Consider the following 13606-nt stretch of genomic DNA (forward strand, 5'->3'; position numbering starts at 1 on the left):
CGGCATCCCAGCCCTGCAGGCCCACACAGTGCCCTCTGGCTAACCTCAACTTTAGCTCCTTCTCTTCTTGCCTCTCCCTCCTCCACCCCCGAGGCACAGAGCCTGGGTGAAATGGTAAATCAGTGCCACATTAGGAATCAATCATCCAACAGAATCCTGAACCAGGCAGGATTTGAAACTACATCCCAGACTCAGATGGGATCCCAGCCCTTCACACAGGACTGGAAGATCCTATCCTGAGCACTGGAAGCAAGCTCAGTTCCAAGCTGAGTAGCATGGGCATTAACAGCACGTTGCCATAGAAGCACGTAGTTGAGCACCAACTTTGAAGCCTATGTGATGCCTAACAACAGCATTCTCACCTTGAGAAAGAGCAGAGTTCCTTTGTTAACTCTTTTTAGCATCATTCACCAAGCACCGTGGTATCAGCATTGCTCCAGCTCTGTGTTCCTTCTTAAATGGGAACAGAGAAGAGAGGTCAGCAAAGACAACGGCTGACTCCAAGGCAATCCAGGCAGAAGTAAATCTGAGAATTAAAAGTAAAAAGGTTACGAGGCTTTTGTTTTTGCTGCATGAATGTGGTTTCAAGGCCAAGTGCTCTCAAATCTCTGAATGACAGAGCAAACCGAAAACACAGAGTTTTTTGCAGAGCCTGATTTGGGATCTGAAGGGTGATCACAGAGTCACAGCACTGCAGGGGTTGGAAGGGATCTCAAGAAATCAAGTCCAACCTCTGCTAAAGCAGTTCCCTACAACAGATCACATAAGTTAGCATCCAGAGGGGTCTTGAATACCTTCATAGAAGGAGACTCCATCACCTCTCTGGGCAGCCTGTGCCAGTGCTCTGTCACCCTTACTACAAAGAAGTTCTTCTGCATGTTAGTACAGAACCTCCTATGTACAAGTTTCAGGTCATTGCTCCTAGCCCTGTCTTTGTGCACCGATGAGAAGAGCTTAGCTTCATCCATTTGCCTCTCACCTCCCTTTAGAACAGCGATCTAAAGCTATCTCCATCAGAACATTACTATTTTTTTGTTATTTTGAAGATGCAGAGATAAGAAGAAACATGACTGAGCATAGACCAACTGGCTTTCCATACCCTACAAAAGGGGTAGGAGATCTAGAAGTGACAGAAGCAAATCTGAAACCCAAACCGGGCTACAACCACCCACCTACAAAGCACAGCCCAGACACTTGCCTATGCCTTGCTAATGTTTAAGTGTGCTGTATCTGCTTGTGACCAGCTGCCTACTGTACAGAGCAATTGGAGTAATCAGCAGAAAGTGTAGATACAAGTGTCTGAGAGTCACTGCACAGACTGCCAAGGGATGGATCTCTGCTTCAAATGATCCATCACTTCTGCAGCAAAAGGAAAGCCTTCAGCACTCACGAGCATCCTTCTGCAACATGGACCAGAGTATCTACGTGATCTAACCAAGGATGACAAAGCAAAGACATCTGTATAGAACTTTATTAAAGTAGGCATCACCCACAATTTGCAGGATTTGAAAAACAATATTTCCAACTTTGTTTTTCCCTGAATAGGTAACAGCTGCAACACTCAAATGTCATGGGAAAATCTAAGCCCAGGAGTCAGCCTTCACACTGGTAGAAAAAGTTGTGCACTCTGTATCACATCAAACTGGTTTAGTACAGAAAGTACTGCAGCAAAGTTACAACAGAAGTTACAGGGAAGATATGCAAAAAGAAAACAGGCATCGTTGGTCACAGGTTAAAAAACAGAATGCTCTTAAATTAGTCAGCAACTTTCGGTAAACAACACACTGTTTAAAATGCCAAAGGTCTGATTTTCACCTGCATTTTTCACCTGATTTTTTTCCACCTGCACTTTAACAACTTAAAGCTTTTGTGCAATGCCACAGTGAAGGACAGCTTGCTTCAGAAGAAAGAGGATTTTTCGTTCTTCACTCCTTTTAGCATCAACTAGAGCTCTGAACAAGGGCAAACGGAGTGGGACCCCGTGACTTTCTCTGAATCAAAGAGATGGAATCAGACCCATCAACAACTCTTTGGCTGGTTTCATGGAATGGAGGACAAGGAGCCCCTTGGCACTGATTTAAGGAGGACTCAAATGGACAAAACTTCTTAAATCCTTTTAAGCCCTTTATCTGAAGGATCGGTGTAACAGTTTAATGGCAGACAATCCTGTTTTGGCAGGGCAGAGGACAAAACCAGAGTCAAACTATTCTTGGATGGTATGAACAAGTCCAACTTTGCTGGCCCATTGGCCCAAATATCACACTGGAACAACATGAGAGCTACAACAGTGGTGAACATTTAAAAACTTGCCTTTTTCAGAAATGTAAACATCATAAAGAAAGTTTTAAGAACAGGCCACAACCCTAGAGGGGTTTTGAGCTTAAGTGCTTGGGAAACGCACGCTTTGCCAACAGATAAAGTTGCATACAAAACCAAGAGACACAAGTTTAATACATGTTTAAAATGATTTCTGGTTTTCACTGTATCATTTTGGAAGGTTACTTCATGAGAAAACCATTTTCCCTGTAGCATGTAGATTCCCTCACAAAGTGACAGAAACCAGGTCACATCAATTAGCCACTAACTGAAGAAACACTGCAGGGTTACCGAGTGAAGCAGGCTCACAGTTACCAAGGCCTTGCCACAGAAAACTTGGTGAACAACACAGACCAGAAAACACTGAATGTAATACCTACAAGGGCAGCTGGAGTATACAAGACAAAAAAAGATGGAGAGCTTCATCTAGGGGATTTCCAGTCATTTTGAAAACAGAAGTTATTTTTTCTTTGGAAAAAGTAGAACACAATCCAGGTTTCCAGATGTTGCTTCTCAAGGCATATTATATTCCTATAGCAGCCCGTGGCTCAGATTCAAGACTGCTGTTTTGCCTTAAAAGGCTTTCCTGTCTCTCCAGTCTGCCATTTCTCACTTTCAAAGTCTCGTGAGTAGCTTTTGGATACACATATCTTCTCTGCATCCTTCTACTAAGATTCCCTTGTTAATCCCAGAAGCTCCTGCGCATTAAAGTCAATGAGCAGAATAGGCTTAACTGTAGCTAGGAGATGGTTTCAGCCTCTGGAATCCTCTCTGAAGAACAGAAGCGTACCACAGTTACACATAAATAGCATCTACAAACACATCTGCAGCACATACAGAAGCAGCCAACATGAACAGATTTCAAAGGCCGGCCTGACTCTAACGTAAATAAATCTCCATCATTCAGCCCAACTTTAGAACTTGCTCCAGGCAGCATGTCATAATGCTAGCATAGCAAACAACAGGGATAACCAGAAGTAGCACTAATTAACAATAACCCCACTCCTGGGCATTGTCTTCTTGAGATAAACCCTGAATTCTCATAAATGTAACAGCTTTCTGTGTTTTGGATTTACTGATGTTAAACTGATGGCAGCAGCATCTTGAAATAGCAGGAAAAGCTCAGCTTGTAAACCCTGTCATTTTTAAAGCACAAAGAGAATTCAAGTTATATTCCTCTTCACATTCATAGGCATTATAAGAAAGAAGTTACTTTGTATGCCCTACACACGGTATGTTTATACAGTAATATATATAAATATGAAACACTAACCAAAATTTGACTTCAAACTAGAGTTGCAAAAACCCTGCCTGCAATTTGGAAACGTGAAGTAGCTCATTTCTCTCTTCTGTAAGCAGAGAGGAAAGGATCATAGATTACTACGATCTGATAACCTCCACCAGGGAAATGAAAAACAGTTTTAACACAGTGGGATCTTCCTGAAACATCAGGTTTTCAGTACTGCCCCTTGTTGTTTGCTGGATATGAGGCAGAAAGAATGACTGGAGATTCATGCTTTTTGTTCCTAGTTCCTTGAATGTGAAAGTTCTAGAATTCTGTACTATGGGTGCTTGGAGACAGCACCTGATGATGTTGTTGATCAAACAGAGCATTCCAGCTACACTATACTTCTGCCCAACTCCATTGCTATTTGGGAAAGCTAATAATTGACATGCTTTAAGACTCAAAACTATACAGCTCATTTAGCCATTTCTTCCTGGTCCTCTGTGGAAATCTGGAAACATCTGATAAAATATTTCAGTTAGCTTGAGCAATCCTGGAATCAGACCCAAGGAAGCTAAACATCGTAGACACCAACTCAGGGAGGTCATAATCATGTTTCCATCCCCAGTCTCTCCGGGCATTGCTGTCATCAAAGTTCATTGGCCAGCTGTCAGCTGCAGAGAAAAGAACAAGAAACAAGGAGCATAAGGCTTAGGAAAAAATAAATAAATATCACAGAGTCATAGAATGGCCTGGGTTGCAAAGGCCCACAGTGCTCATCCAGTCCCAACCCCCTGCTGTGTGCAGGTCACCAACCAGCAGCCCAGGCTGCCCAGAGCCACATCCAGCCTGGCCGTGGATGCCTGCAGGGATGGGGCATCCACAGCCTCCTTGGGCAACCTGTTCCAGTGCCTCACCACCCTCTGGGGGAAAAACTTCCTCCTAACATCCAACCTAAACCTCCCCTGTCTCAGTTTAAAACCATTCCCCCTTGTCCCATCACCACCCACCCTCACAAACAGCCGTTCCCCCTCCTGTTTCTACACTCCCTTCAAGTACTGGAAGGCAACCATGAGGTCTCCTTGGAGCCTTCTCTTCTCCAAGCTAAACAAGCCCAGTTCCCTCAACCTTTCCTCACAGCAGAGCTGCTCCAGCCCTCTGCTCATCTCAGTGCCCTCCTATGGACCCACTCCATGAGCTCCACGTCCTTCCTGTACTGGTGGCCCCAGACCTGGACGCAGTGCTGCAGATGGGATCTCACAAGAGCTGAGTAGAAGGGAACAATCACCTCCTCTCCCTGCTGGCCACCCCTCTTTCAATGCAGCCCAGAACACAGTTGGCCTTCCAGGCTGCAAGCACACACTGCTGGCTCATGTCCAGCTTCTCATCTACCAGGACCCCCAAGTCCTTTAAAAGTAGTACCTTTAAACTCCAAGGTGTATCTATCATCTCTGGTCATTTGAACTACTGAAGCTTATTTTTTGACCATAAGACTTGAACTTTACAGTTGACAATTCCCAAGTGTCTCAAAGGAAAAACACTTCTGTTCCTGACATACAGCCACCCAGTATTTCCCATTACCCAATATGCAATACCCACCTATGGCCTGCCTGACCGCATCCACATTGTAGGTCACCTGAAGCTCAGGAACGTGCTTCTGCACCTCTTGAGCCAGCTCTTCAGGAGTGAAACTCATGGCACTGATGTTGTACGTCCTCATGCTCAGTGCCTCTGCAGGGGCCTCCATCACCTCTAGAGTTGCTTTCAGACAGTCATCAATGTACATCATAGGGAGGCGGGTGTCCGGCTTTAAGTTGCACTCAAATTTGCCAGTCTTAATGGCATCGTGGAAAATCTGGACAGCATAATCTGTAGCAAAGTAGAATGGATGTGTGTATCTACCTTAGTCTGTTCTTCACATCATAACAGTCAACAATCTTCAGATTATCACCGAATGGTTGGGTTGGAAGGGACCTCAAGGATCATGAAGCTCCAACCCCCCACCACACGCAGGGCCACCAACCTCCACATTTCACAGCAGCCCAGGCTGCCCAGGGCCCCATCCAACCTGGCCTTGAACACCTCCAGGGATGGACGGGGCATCACAGCCTCTCTGGGCAGCTGTTCCAGCACCTCACCATTCTCATAGTAAAGAGCTTCCCCCTGACATCCAACCTCAATCTTCCCTCCTTCAACTTAAAACCATCTCCCCTTGTTCTACCATTATCAATCCTTTCAAAGAGTTGATTCCCCTCCTGTTTGTAGGCTCCCTTTAGGTACTGAAAGGCTGCAATGAGGTCACCCTGCAGCCTTCCATTCTCCAAGTTGAACAAACCCAGCTCCCTCAGCCTAACTAGATTACCTCTGGTGTCCCATCTAAAACCCAGCAGAAGTGTTTGATTTACAAGATACAGCAGAATGTGAGAAGCCATCTCAAACTGTCTTGAAGTCATTCTAGCATTTGCACATCGCAGCAAGACAGCAGACTTGAATTTATTTATTTATTTTAAAGAAAATGGTCTCACAATGAGCATGACTAAACCAAACTCTCTCAGACAGTGCTTAAAGACTACCAAAGTACACCCTAAGGTAGCGATGGACAGAAGAACTGTCACAACTTCCAGCTGAAACAGAATCTCTACACTGAATCTTTATTAAATTCTATAAACAGACTAAAAATGACTCCATTGGCTTATGGATTTGCTGTTCTTGTCTGAAACATTGAGAAATGCACACAAACAACTTACCAGTTGTTCCCCCACCAGGCTGAGAGTCGGCAGATATGATTCCTGGGTACCTCAGGCAGCGAAAGTCGAGGCCATATCGGTAATGGTAGTACTACCAAGGGAGGAGAGAAGCAGTTTTACACAACAAAGCTAGGCCTTACAGCTCATTGTTTCCACAGGAACAATCTCTCACAGGATGAACCTTTATTCTGTAACCTTCCCTTTACAGGGAAAGAAGAGGAGGAATTACTGAACAGTCTATACTCCCTATCAGGCAACCGAGCTGTCTGCTTGTTCTCTTCTACTCTTCATTATTAGATCACAGAATGGTTTGGGTTGGAAGAGATCTTTAAGATCACCTAGTTTGATATGGATTCATATGGATCATATGGATATATGGATCAATATGGATTGACTTTTAACACTGGGACTAGATTCAGCATTCAAAAGTTTCTGGTACAAAGCCAACAGAGAAATTCATAGAATGGTTTAGGTTGCAAGGGACCTTTGAAGGCCATCTGCCCCACTCCCTGCACTGAACAGGGACACACAGCTCCATCAGTGCTCACAGCCCATCCAGCCTGACCTTGGCTGTCTGCAGGGATGGGGCACCACCACCCCTCTGAGCAGCCTGTGCCAGTGCAAACTTGTACACTCTCATGGCTCTGACTGTGCAGAACTGAGGGTTTTTGTTTGTTTGTTTGTTTTACTTTTTGGCAAAAGTCACCATTGCCTACTGTGCTTTCCCAATGCTTTGTGTGCTTTCATTTATGCAATGTCATTCACATTGGCAGATAAGGAAGGGAGGTCAAAGTCAAAAGAATCAGAGAAAGAAATGGTATTGAAACTCAAATTGGCCAGTTTCTAATTCTTAGTGCTTATTCCTACAAAACTCAAAAATACTTTTCTTGCTGCCTCAGGCTGCTATAGAGTACTGAAACATAAAGGAAGGAAACGGAGGTGGAAAACCCACTACAAATCGATGGAATTCTCCCAGAACTTTAATGGAAGAAAAGTTCTCACCTCTCCCATCAGTTCAGCATGAACCTTGGAGACACCATAGATGGTCCTTGGTCTCTGAATGCAGAGATCAGGAGTTGGATCTCGAGGAGAGGTGGGCCCAAAGGCTCCAATCGTGCTTGGAACAAAGAGTCGCAGATTATGCTCGGCTGCAATATCCAGAACATTGTGTAAACCTGGAACAATATCAGGATTTATCAGAACACCCACTGCACTTCCTCAAGCCTCTATAGGAAGCCTAGAGGAATCAAGAATTTGAAACCCTTGTCACATACCAGTAATATTTACAGCTCTGGCCAAGGGGACGTTTGCCTCTCCAACAGCACTGAGCAAAGCGCTGTAGTGGAAGAGCCACGTTATGCGGTTATTCACCACTATCTCACGTAGATTCTTGTAGTCCAAGATGTCTGAGTAGATGAAAGGCCCTAAAAGAACGGAGCCAGAAGGAAAGTGAGCACCAAGAAGCATGGAAGTCAAGACGAGCTCAAGATGAAACTCAAATTGCTTCTTTCCCATCCCTCCACTTGGGATTTGACTGCACAGCAAAACAGACCCTGGTACCAACAGCAGCCAATACATTAGGAAACAGAAAGGAGAAATTAAGGTGAACTGCCACCTTCTCCTTAATAGATTGATTGAAGAACTCCTCTTTTACCCAGTCAGTGGCATGAGAGAAGGAAACACTCAGTATTTCCTATTCAAGTATCTACGTACATTATTAAGCTGTGATGAGAAAGAAGAATCTATTCAAGTTTAATAGAAACACAAGAGTCCAAAAAACATGTTCTACACTCATCTTAACATCTAAATTGCCTCAGAATGGAGGAACAAAGCAGGCATTTCATTTACAGCATCTTCCCTCCAAAAGAATAAACATCTCTCTCTTTTTTTTTTTTTTTTTTTACAGCAGGAGCCCAAAAGCCAACTCCAACTCGATCTGAACACTCACCCTGGTCAACAAAGTGGCAAAGAAACAGTAAAATAAATGCAGAGAAAAATTACTTAGAAAGAGGGAATAACTAATAGATGAAATCCATGCCTGGGCAGGATTTCAGAACAGGAAGGCACTATCCAGTAGTTTCAAGCAGCAATTTGCTCAGTAAGCCACGCATATTCAGACTTTGGTAAAGTCAGTGTATTTTTCCATCTGCTCCCCCAGGCACTTACCACTATAGAAAACATGATCTGCTGGCTTTCGGATGTCAGACAAGATCACATTGTTCTTTCCAAATCGTTTCCTGTAGAAAAACACCCACATGGTACAGTGAGTCCACAGCCTTCACAGTAACTCATCAGCTGCTCTTCTGCTACTTTGATTAGCAGGAGCAATAGCAGAAGGAAAGCAAATTCTTCAGTGAATTCAGCTGCTCTACTAAAACAAAACAGACCACCACCACTTTGTCTTTAGTATCAGTATAGTGCCTTAGGAAATCTGTACATTAGTTCTAGCAGTCTTTCTATTGGAAAAAAAGACAAATCTTTCAGAAAATAAGTTGAGAAAGAAGTTCTTCCTGCCCTCCTCTTGCTGAAAATTGTATGCAGAAAAATCTATTTCGGCGGCCCCCCCCCCCCCCAGACACCAAAAAGCCACTGGGCGTGCTGTAACAGCAGCTGTTTTCCTATCAGCAAGGTAAACAGAACTGATAAAGTAATCTCAGCCTTGTACTGTTCAGCACAGTCTGGGAAAGCAAGCCTGATGGAATCGGAGTGCAGTGCAGCCTTCCATGATTTGTATGACTTCAAATATATCACAGAAATGCTTGAAAACATTCAAACTGCAGCACGGCATCAAATGCGGCACTTGGGCTCACTTTTACCACAATCCAAACACTGCCTGCATGCAAATTACACTCTGGAGCTGAGTGAGTATATGGACAGTGATGAGAGCTCATAGAAGTTTGGAAAAAATAAGTTTGTGTGTGTGTGAGGTGGAGGAACAAGAAGCAGCAGAGGGGATACACTTCGTATTTACTACTTTTGATGCATCAGCCCATCTTTTGTCAATTATGAAATGTCAGGGTACACAGTCTTGAAGCAAGTTTTATTTCTGTTTGCACTGCACTAAGCAGGGCATCTTCTTCCTGCAGCAGATCCACTAAAACTCTCATAGAGAAAAAGGTCAGCAGTTGTTAAGTGCAGTTGCTGGGCAGTTAGCAAAGTTCCAGCTTTCTTCACATGGGTGTTTGTACTCCTTTCCTCTCCCATAGCACCTATATAAAATCCCAACCTTTTTCTCTCAGGCAGTGAAACACAGCCTTATTTGGCTGCCCACACTCTGAGGATATTGGTTCTGAATACTCCCATTGAACTAGGAACAAGCTGAACTCAGTGGTCAAACTCTCAGACAAAATTATTTTGGGAACCACAACCAATGTACACACAGAAAGTACGTCAGTGAGCATAAACCAAGTACAGAAATGTCAAGAAAGGCAAAAGTTTAAGGTTATGTACAAAACCAAGCACCAAAAAACTCCAATTTCTCAGCAGGATTCTTTGAAAAAGAACTTCCCTGAGAATTATTGCTTCTCAAAGTTGAAACTCAAGTTTGAATTCTTCAGTACAATGGAGTAAAAAAAATCATACTGTACCTGAGGAGTTTAGCAAGTCCCACACCAAGCTGGCCGAGCCCACCTAAAAGACAGCACACAGGAGACAAAACAGAAGTGGCACTGAAACACAGCATCCCAGTATCACATGCATCACATCAGAAACATGCTTTTTCTCTTCTGACAATCATAGAATGGTTGGGTTGGAAGAGACCTCAAGGATCATGAAGCTCCAACCCCCTGCCACACGCAGGACCACCAACCTCCACATTTTATAGCAGCCCAGGCTGCCCAGGGCCCCATCCAACCTGGCCTTGAACACCTCCAGGGATGGACGGGGCATCACAGCCTCTCTGGGCAGCTGTTCCAGCACCTCACCACTCTCACAGCAAAGAACTTCCCCCTGACATCCAACCTAAATCTTCCGTCCTTCAACTTAAAGCCATTTCCCCTTGTCCTGCCATTATCTACCCTTGTAAAAAGAGTTGATTCCCCTCCTGTTTGTAGGCTCCCTTTAGGTACTGAAAGGCTGCAATGAGGTCACCCTGATCTCACTTTCTTCTCAGAATCAACGTTTTCTTTGAGAACAGTTTAGAACTCAATTGTTTTTAGCGGATTTCTGGAATAAAAACTGGAAACAAGTTCACAGAATTGTAGGTGTTGGAAGGGACATATAGAAATCTTTGAGCCCAACCCCCTGCACACATGGGGGATTCACGTGGGATTCAGATCCTATTACCATACAGGAAAGACCATAAGAATTCCAGAAAGTTTTGCTTATTTTTTGGTCTGAACATCTTTGCTTCCGTTATTCAGCTCACTGGGGAGAGAGGAGAGGAGTGTGGAATTCCTGGAGCAGGCATACAGTAATGACAGGAATGCTGACCTGTAATTAGCACCCGAGGATGATCAGACTCGGAAAAAGAAACCGAGTGAAAGCTGGCATCAGAGGCCACCTGGCGGGGTGAGATGCCAATGCATCGAACAGGCACGATGGAAACTCCACATCCACAAGCAGAGCTTTGGAGCAGCTGGCTGACAGCTCTGCTCACGTTTCTAACGATCGGCATCTTCCTTCTTCAAGCACGCTGTGAGAACAGGAGAAAATCTTAGTCACAAGTGACTCAAACATGCTCCTTCAGAATACTCTTTATAAAGAGGCCTGATGCAATTCAAACCCCAGCTGATGTGCCAACCGAGAGCCATGCCTGCTGGAAGCAGCCTGGGAAGGAAGATGAATAGCGGTAATGTATTTACCAGAGAGAGCACAAGAAAACATCCACAGCCCCAGCACAGGTTCCAGTGGAATGAACATACAGTTCAGTTCAAATTTAAGCCTTTTTACGCTAGAAACCATAACTTCAAGTACAACAGACAGCAAATGCAGAATTCTTCCTCAAAATCCTTCAGACTTTTAACTGTCTTATCCAAAATGTAGCTTGCTTGTGATCACATTGTCAATTAAGTTCTCTTCCTGTTGCACACACAAGCAAGAAATACAGGAGGATGGAAGGCCGTAACAAGAAATGACAGTAGCTAATTGCTGCAGGTGTCTTCAGCACCAATTCAGAGTAAGCATAGAAAAGCAAGCAACCTATTAATTAGTGTTCTTTTCACTTACAGCAATACAAAGATGGGCAATTTTCTGTCACTTGAAGGAGTCCTACTGAAGCTATTTGAACACTATTCCTGGACTTCATCTCAGATGTGACTCATTGCTATCCAAGAAGCAGTGAGACCTCTCTCCTACCTCCATTCTCTAGTACTGATGAGCACAGCTCAGCTTACAATGCTGCACTGGAAGGCAGCCCTGCAGGGAAAAGTCCTGGAGGACACAAAGCTGAACATCAGCCTTGCACAAAGAAGGCCTCACAGGATGCCTGATCCATAACATTTTCCCTGACAGCACCTCAAGCAGTATTTTACACTTTGATCTCTAGATGCAGAGTACACTAAATAAAATTCGTTGCTATTGAGAATGCCACAGTGGGATCAGGTCAGTTTCCCACTCACTGAATTAGTTTCTCCAAATGCACTAAACGCACAGGCTTAACAGGGGAATTTATGTACAAGTCCAGACTGATCCAAAAGAGCTGTAAACATCCTACGCCAGACACAGAAAACCCTTCAGTTAGCCAAGCAGCAAAACTGAATGCAAAAAATGCCATTTATGTCATGCATTCCTTCCTATTTTAAATGTAAGAGGGAAAAAATCGAGTGATTAGCTGCTGAAATCATAGAATGGCCTGGGTTGAAAAGGGCCACAACGTTCATCTACTTTCAACCCCCATCCTACATGCGGGGTCACCAACCACCAGACCAGGCTGAAACACTGCAGTTATTTCCGCCCACCCCCCTGATTTAAACCAACAACCAACACCACGTTCAAGCATTACACATGACATTGCAGAATGCACTCCCCCCTGTACTCACCTGTCCCTCAGCCGGCAATAGGGCAGAAGCACACTGCAGACTGCAATTTATAGGACACTGCCTCTTTAGGAAGCCAATCAAAAGGAGACAGAAAGTAGGAGTTGTCCCACAGCTAAAAAAAAAAAGAGAGAGCATGAGGGTGAGAGCAGCAGGCGGGGATATCGCTTGGTTCACATCTGCTTGGTTCCGAGATGTCTGCAACGTTTTGATAGAGGGGCTGGAGCTGACAGATGCATCCCACCCGGGGTCATAACTGAAGGATGGGTTTCGAGCCAATGGTGGCAGCGCATGGAGCAAAGCTCTGCTGAAAGGTGAAGCACAAACAGCCCCTGGATAGCAGGATTTTCTGGATTTTGTTAACTGAAAGCAAAGGGAGGGGGAAAAGAGGGGGAAAGGAGAAGCTTACGAGCTGACACGGAGCAAATCGGAGCGACCCCCGCTGAGCTGTGCGTTACATAACAGGCAGGCACCTGTCACTCACCTTACAACAAAAACATGTTTATGCAAGCAATTTTCTCCCTCATTAGTTACCGATAGAACGTTACAGCGATAAGAAAGATAAAAAACTCGCCAGGTCGTTCTGGAAAATCCCATAAGGGGCAGAAGAAAGGGAGGAGGGTCTGAACGCGGCCGTCCCTCCCCGCCTCACCCAGCGCTTCCAACCAGCCCCGGCCCCGCGGCCTCCCGGGGTTGGGGGGGGAGTGGAAGGGGAGGAGGAGCTGAACGCGATCCAGCGGGGAGGAGAACTGGGGGGGGGGGGGTGACGTCAGAGTGACGCAAACGGGGTGTGACGTAATGTTGTCCCCCCCCTCCCCCTCCGAGGAGCTCTGAGATGGGCGGCTGGGGGGGGGGCGACACCGTAAAGAGGTGAAGCACAGTCAGGTGAGGCGGACCCTGGGGAGCCTCCAGCTTCAACCGCTCTCTGGTTCTATGAGGAGGCAAACGGGTGTAGAACCGCAGAATCATTCAGGTTGGGAAAGACCCCCAAGGTCACCCAGCCCACCCCCACCGTGCCTACTGACCACATCCCTCAGTGCCACAGCCCCACATCGAGCCCCACCAGGGATGGTGACCCCACCACCTCCCCGGGCAGCTGTGCCACTGCATCACCGCTCTGTAGGAGAAGAAATGTTTCCTAACATCCAACCTGACCCTCCCCTGGCACAATGGGAGGCCATCACCTCTTGTCCTATCACCATGATTTGGAAGCAGAGGCCGATCTCACCTCACCACAGCCTCCTTTCTAGAGCTGCAGGAGCAGTGAGGTCACCCTGAGCTCCTCTTCTCTAGGCTGACCCATCCCAGCCCCCTCAGCCCATCACACTTGTGCTCCATGTCCC

The 13606-nt window shown here is 45.4% G+C and overlaps 1 protein-coding gene across 1 annotated transcript; it reads right to left on the bottom strand.

Annotated features, from left to right (window-relative positions):
• Positions 1-1453: 1453 nt before the first annotated feature.
• Positions 1454-12345, bottom strand: LOC122167838 (L-threonine 3-dehydrogenase, mitochondrial). The gene is made up of 9 exons (XM_042832697.1): positions 12267-12345; positions 10720-10921; positions 9876-9918; positions 8455-8525; positions 7563-7712; positions 7291-7463; positions 6289-6379; positions 5141-5410; positions 1454-4215 (listed from the first exon to the last, which is right to left on the bottom strand). The coding sequence occupies exons 2-9, from the start codon at positions 10901-10903 to the stop codon at positions 4076-4078; spliced, it is 1122 nt and encodes a 373-aa protein (XP_042688631.1). The 5' UTR covers positions 10904-10921; positions 12267-12345; the 3' UTR covers positions 1454-4075.
• Between the last annotated feature and the right edge of the window lie 1261 nt (positions 12346-13606).

This window comes from Centrocercus urophasianus, unplaced genomic scaffold (genome assembly GCF_019232065.1).
Source record: "Centrocercus urophasianus isolate 14NV4802_14NV808 unplaced genomic scaffold, USGS_Curo_1.0 seq_39, whole genome shotgun sequence".
Lineage (NCBI taxonomy): Eukaryota > Metazoa > Chordata > Aves > Galliformes > Phasianidae > Centrocercus > Centrocercus urophasianus.

Bases quoted from the DNA above. Each gene is read 5' to 3' on its own strand.
- LOC122167838 (XM_042832697.1), bottom strand. From the start codon at position 10,903: ATGCCGATCGTTAGAAACGTGAGCAGAGCTGTCAGCCAGCTGCTCCAA. The intron at 8,526-9,875 runs GTACAGTATGAT...GTTTTTCTACAG, and splicing joins GGACTTGCTAAACTCCTCAG to GAAACGATTTGGAAAGAACA. The intron at 7,713-8,454 runs GTAAGTGCCTGG...CCGTTCTTTTAG, and splicing joins AGATCATGTTTTCTATAGTG to GGCCTTTCATCTACTCAGAC.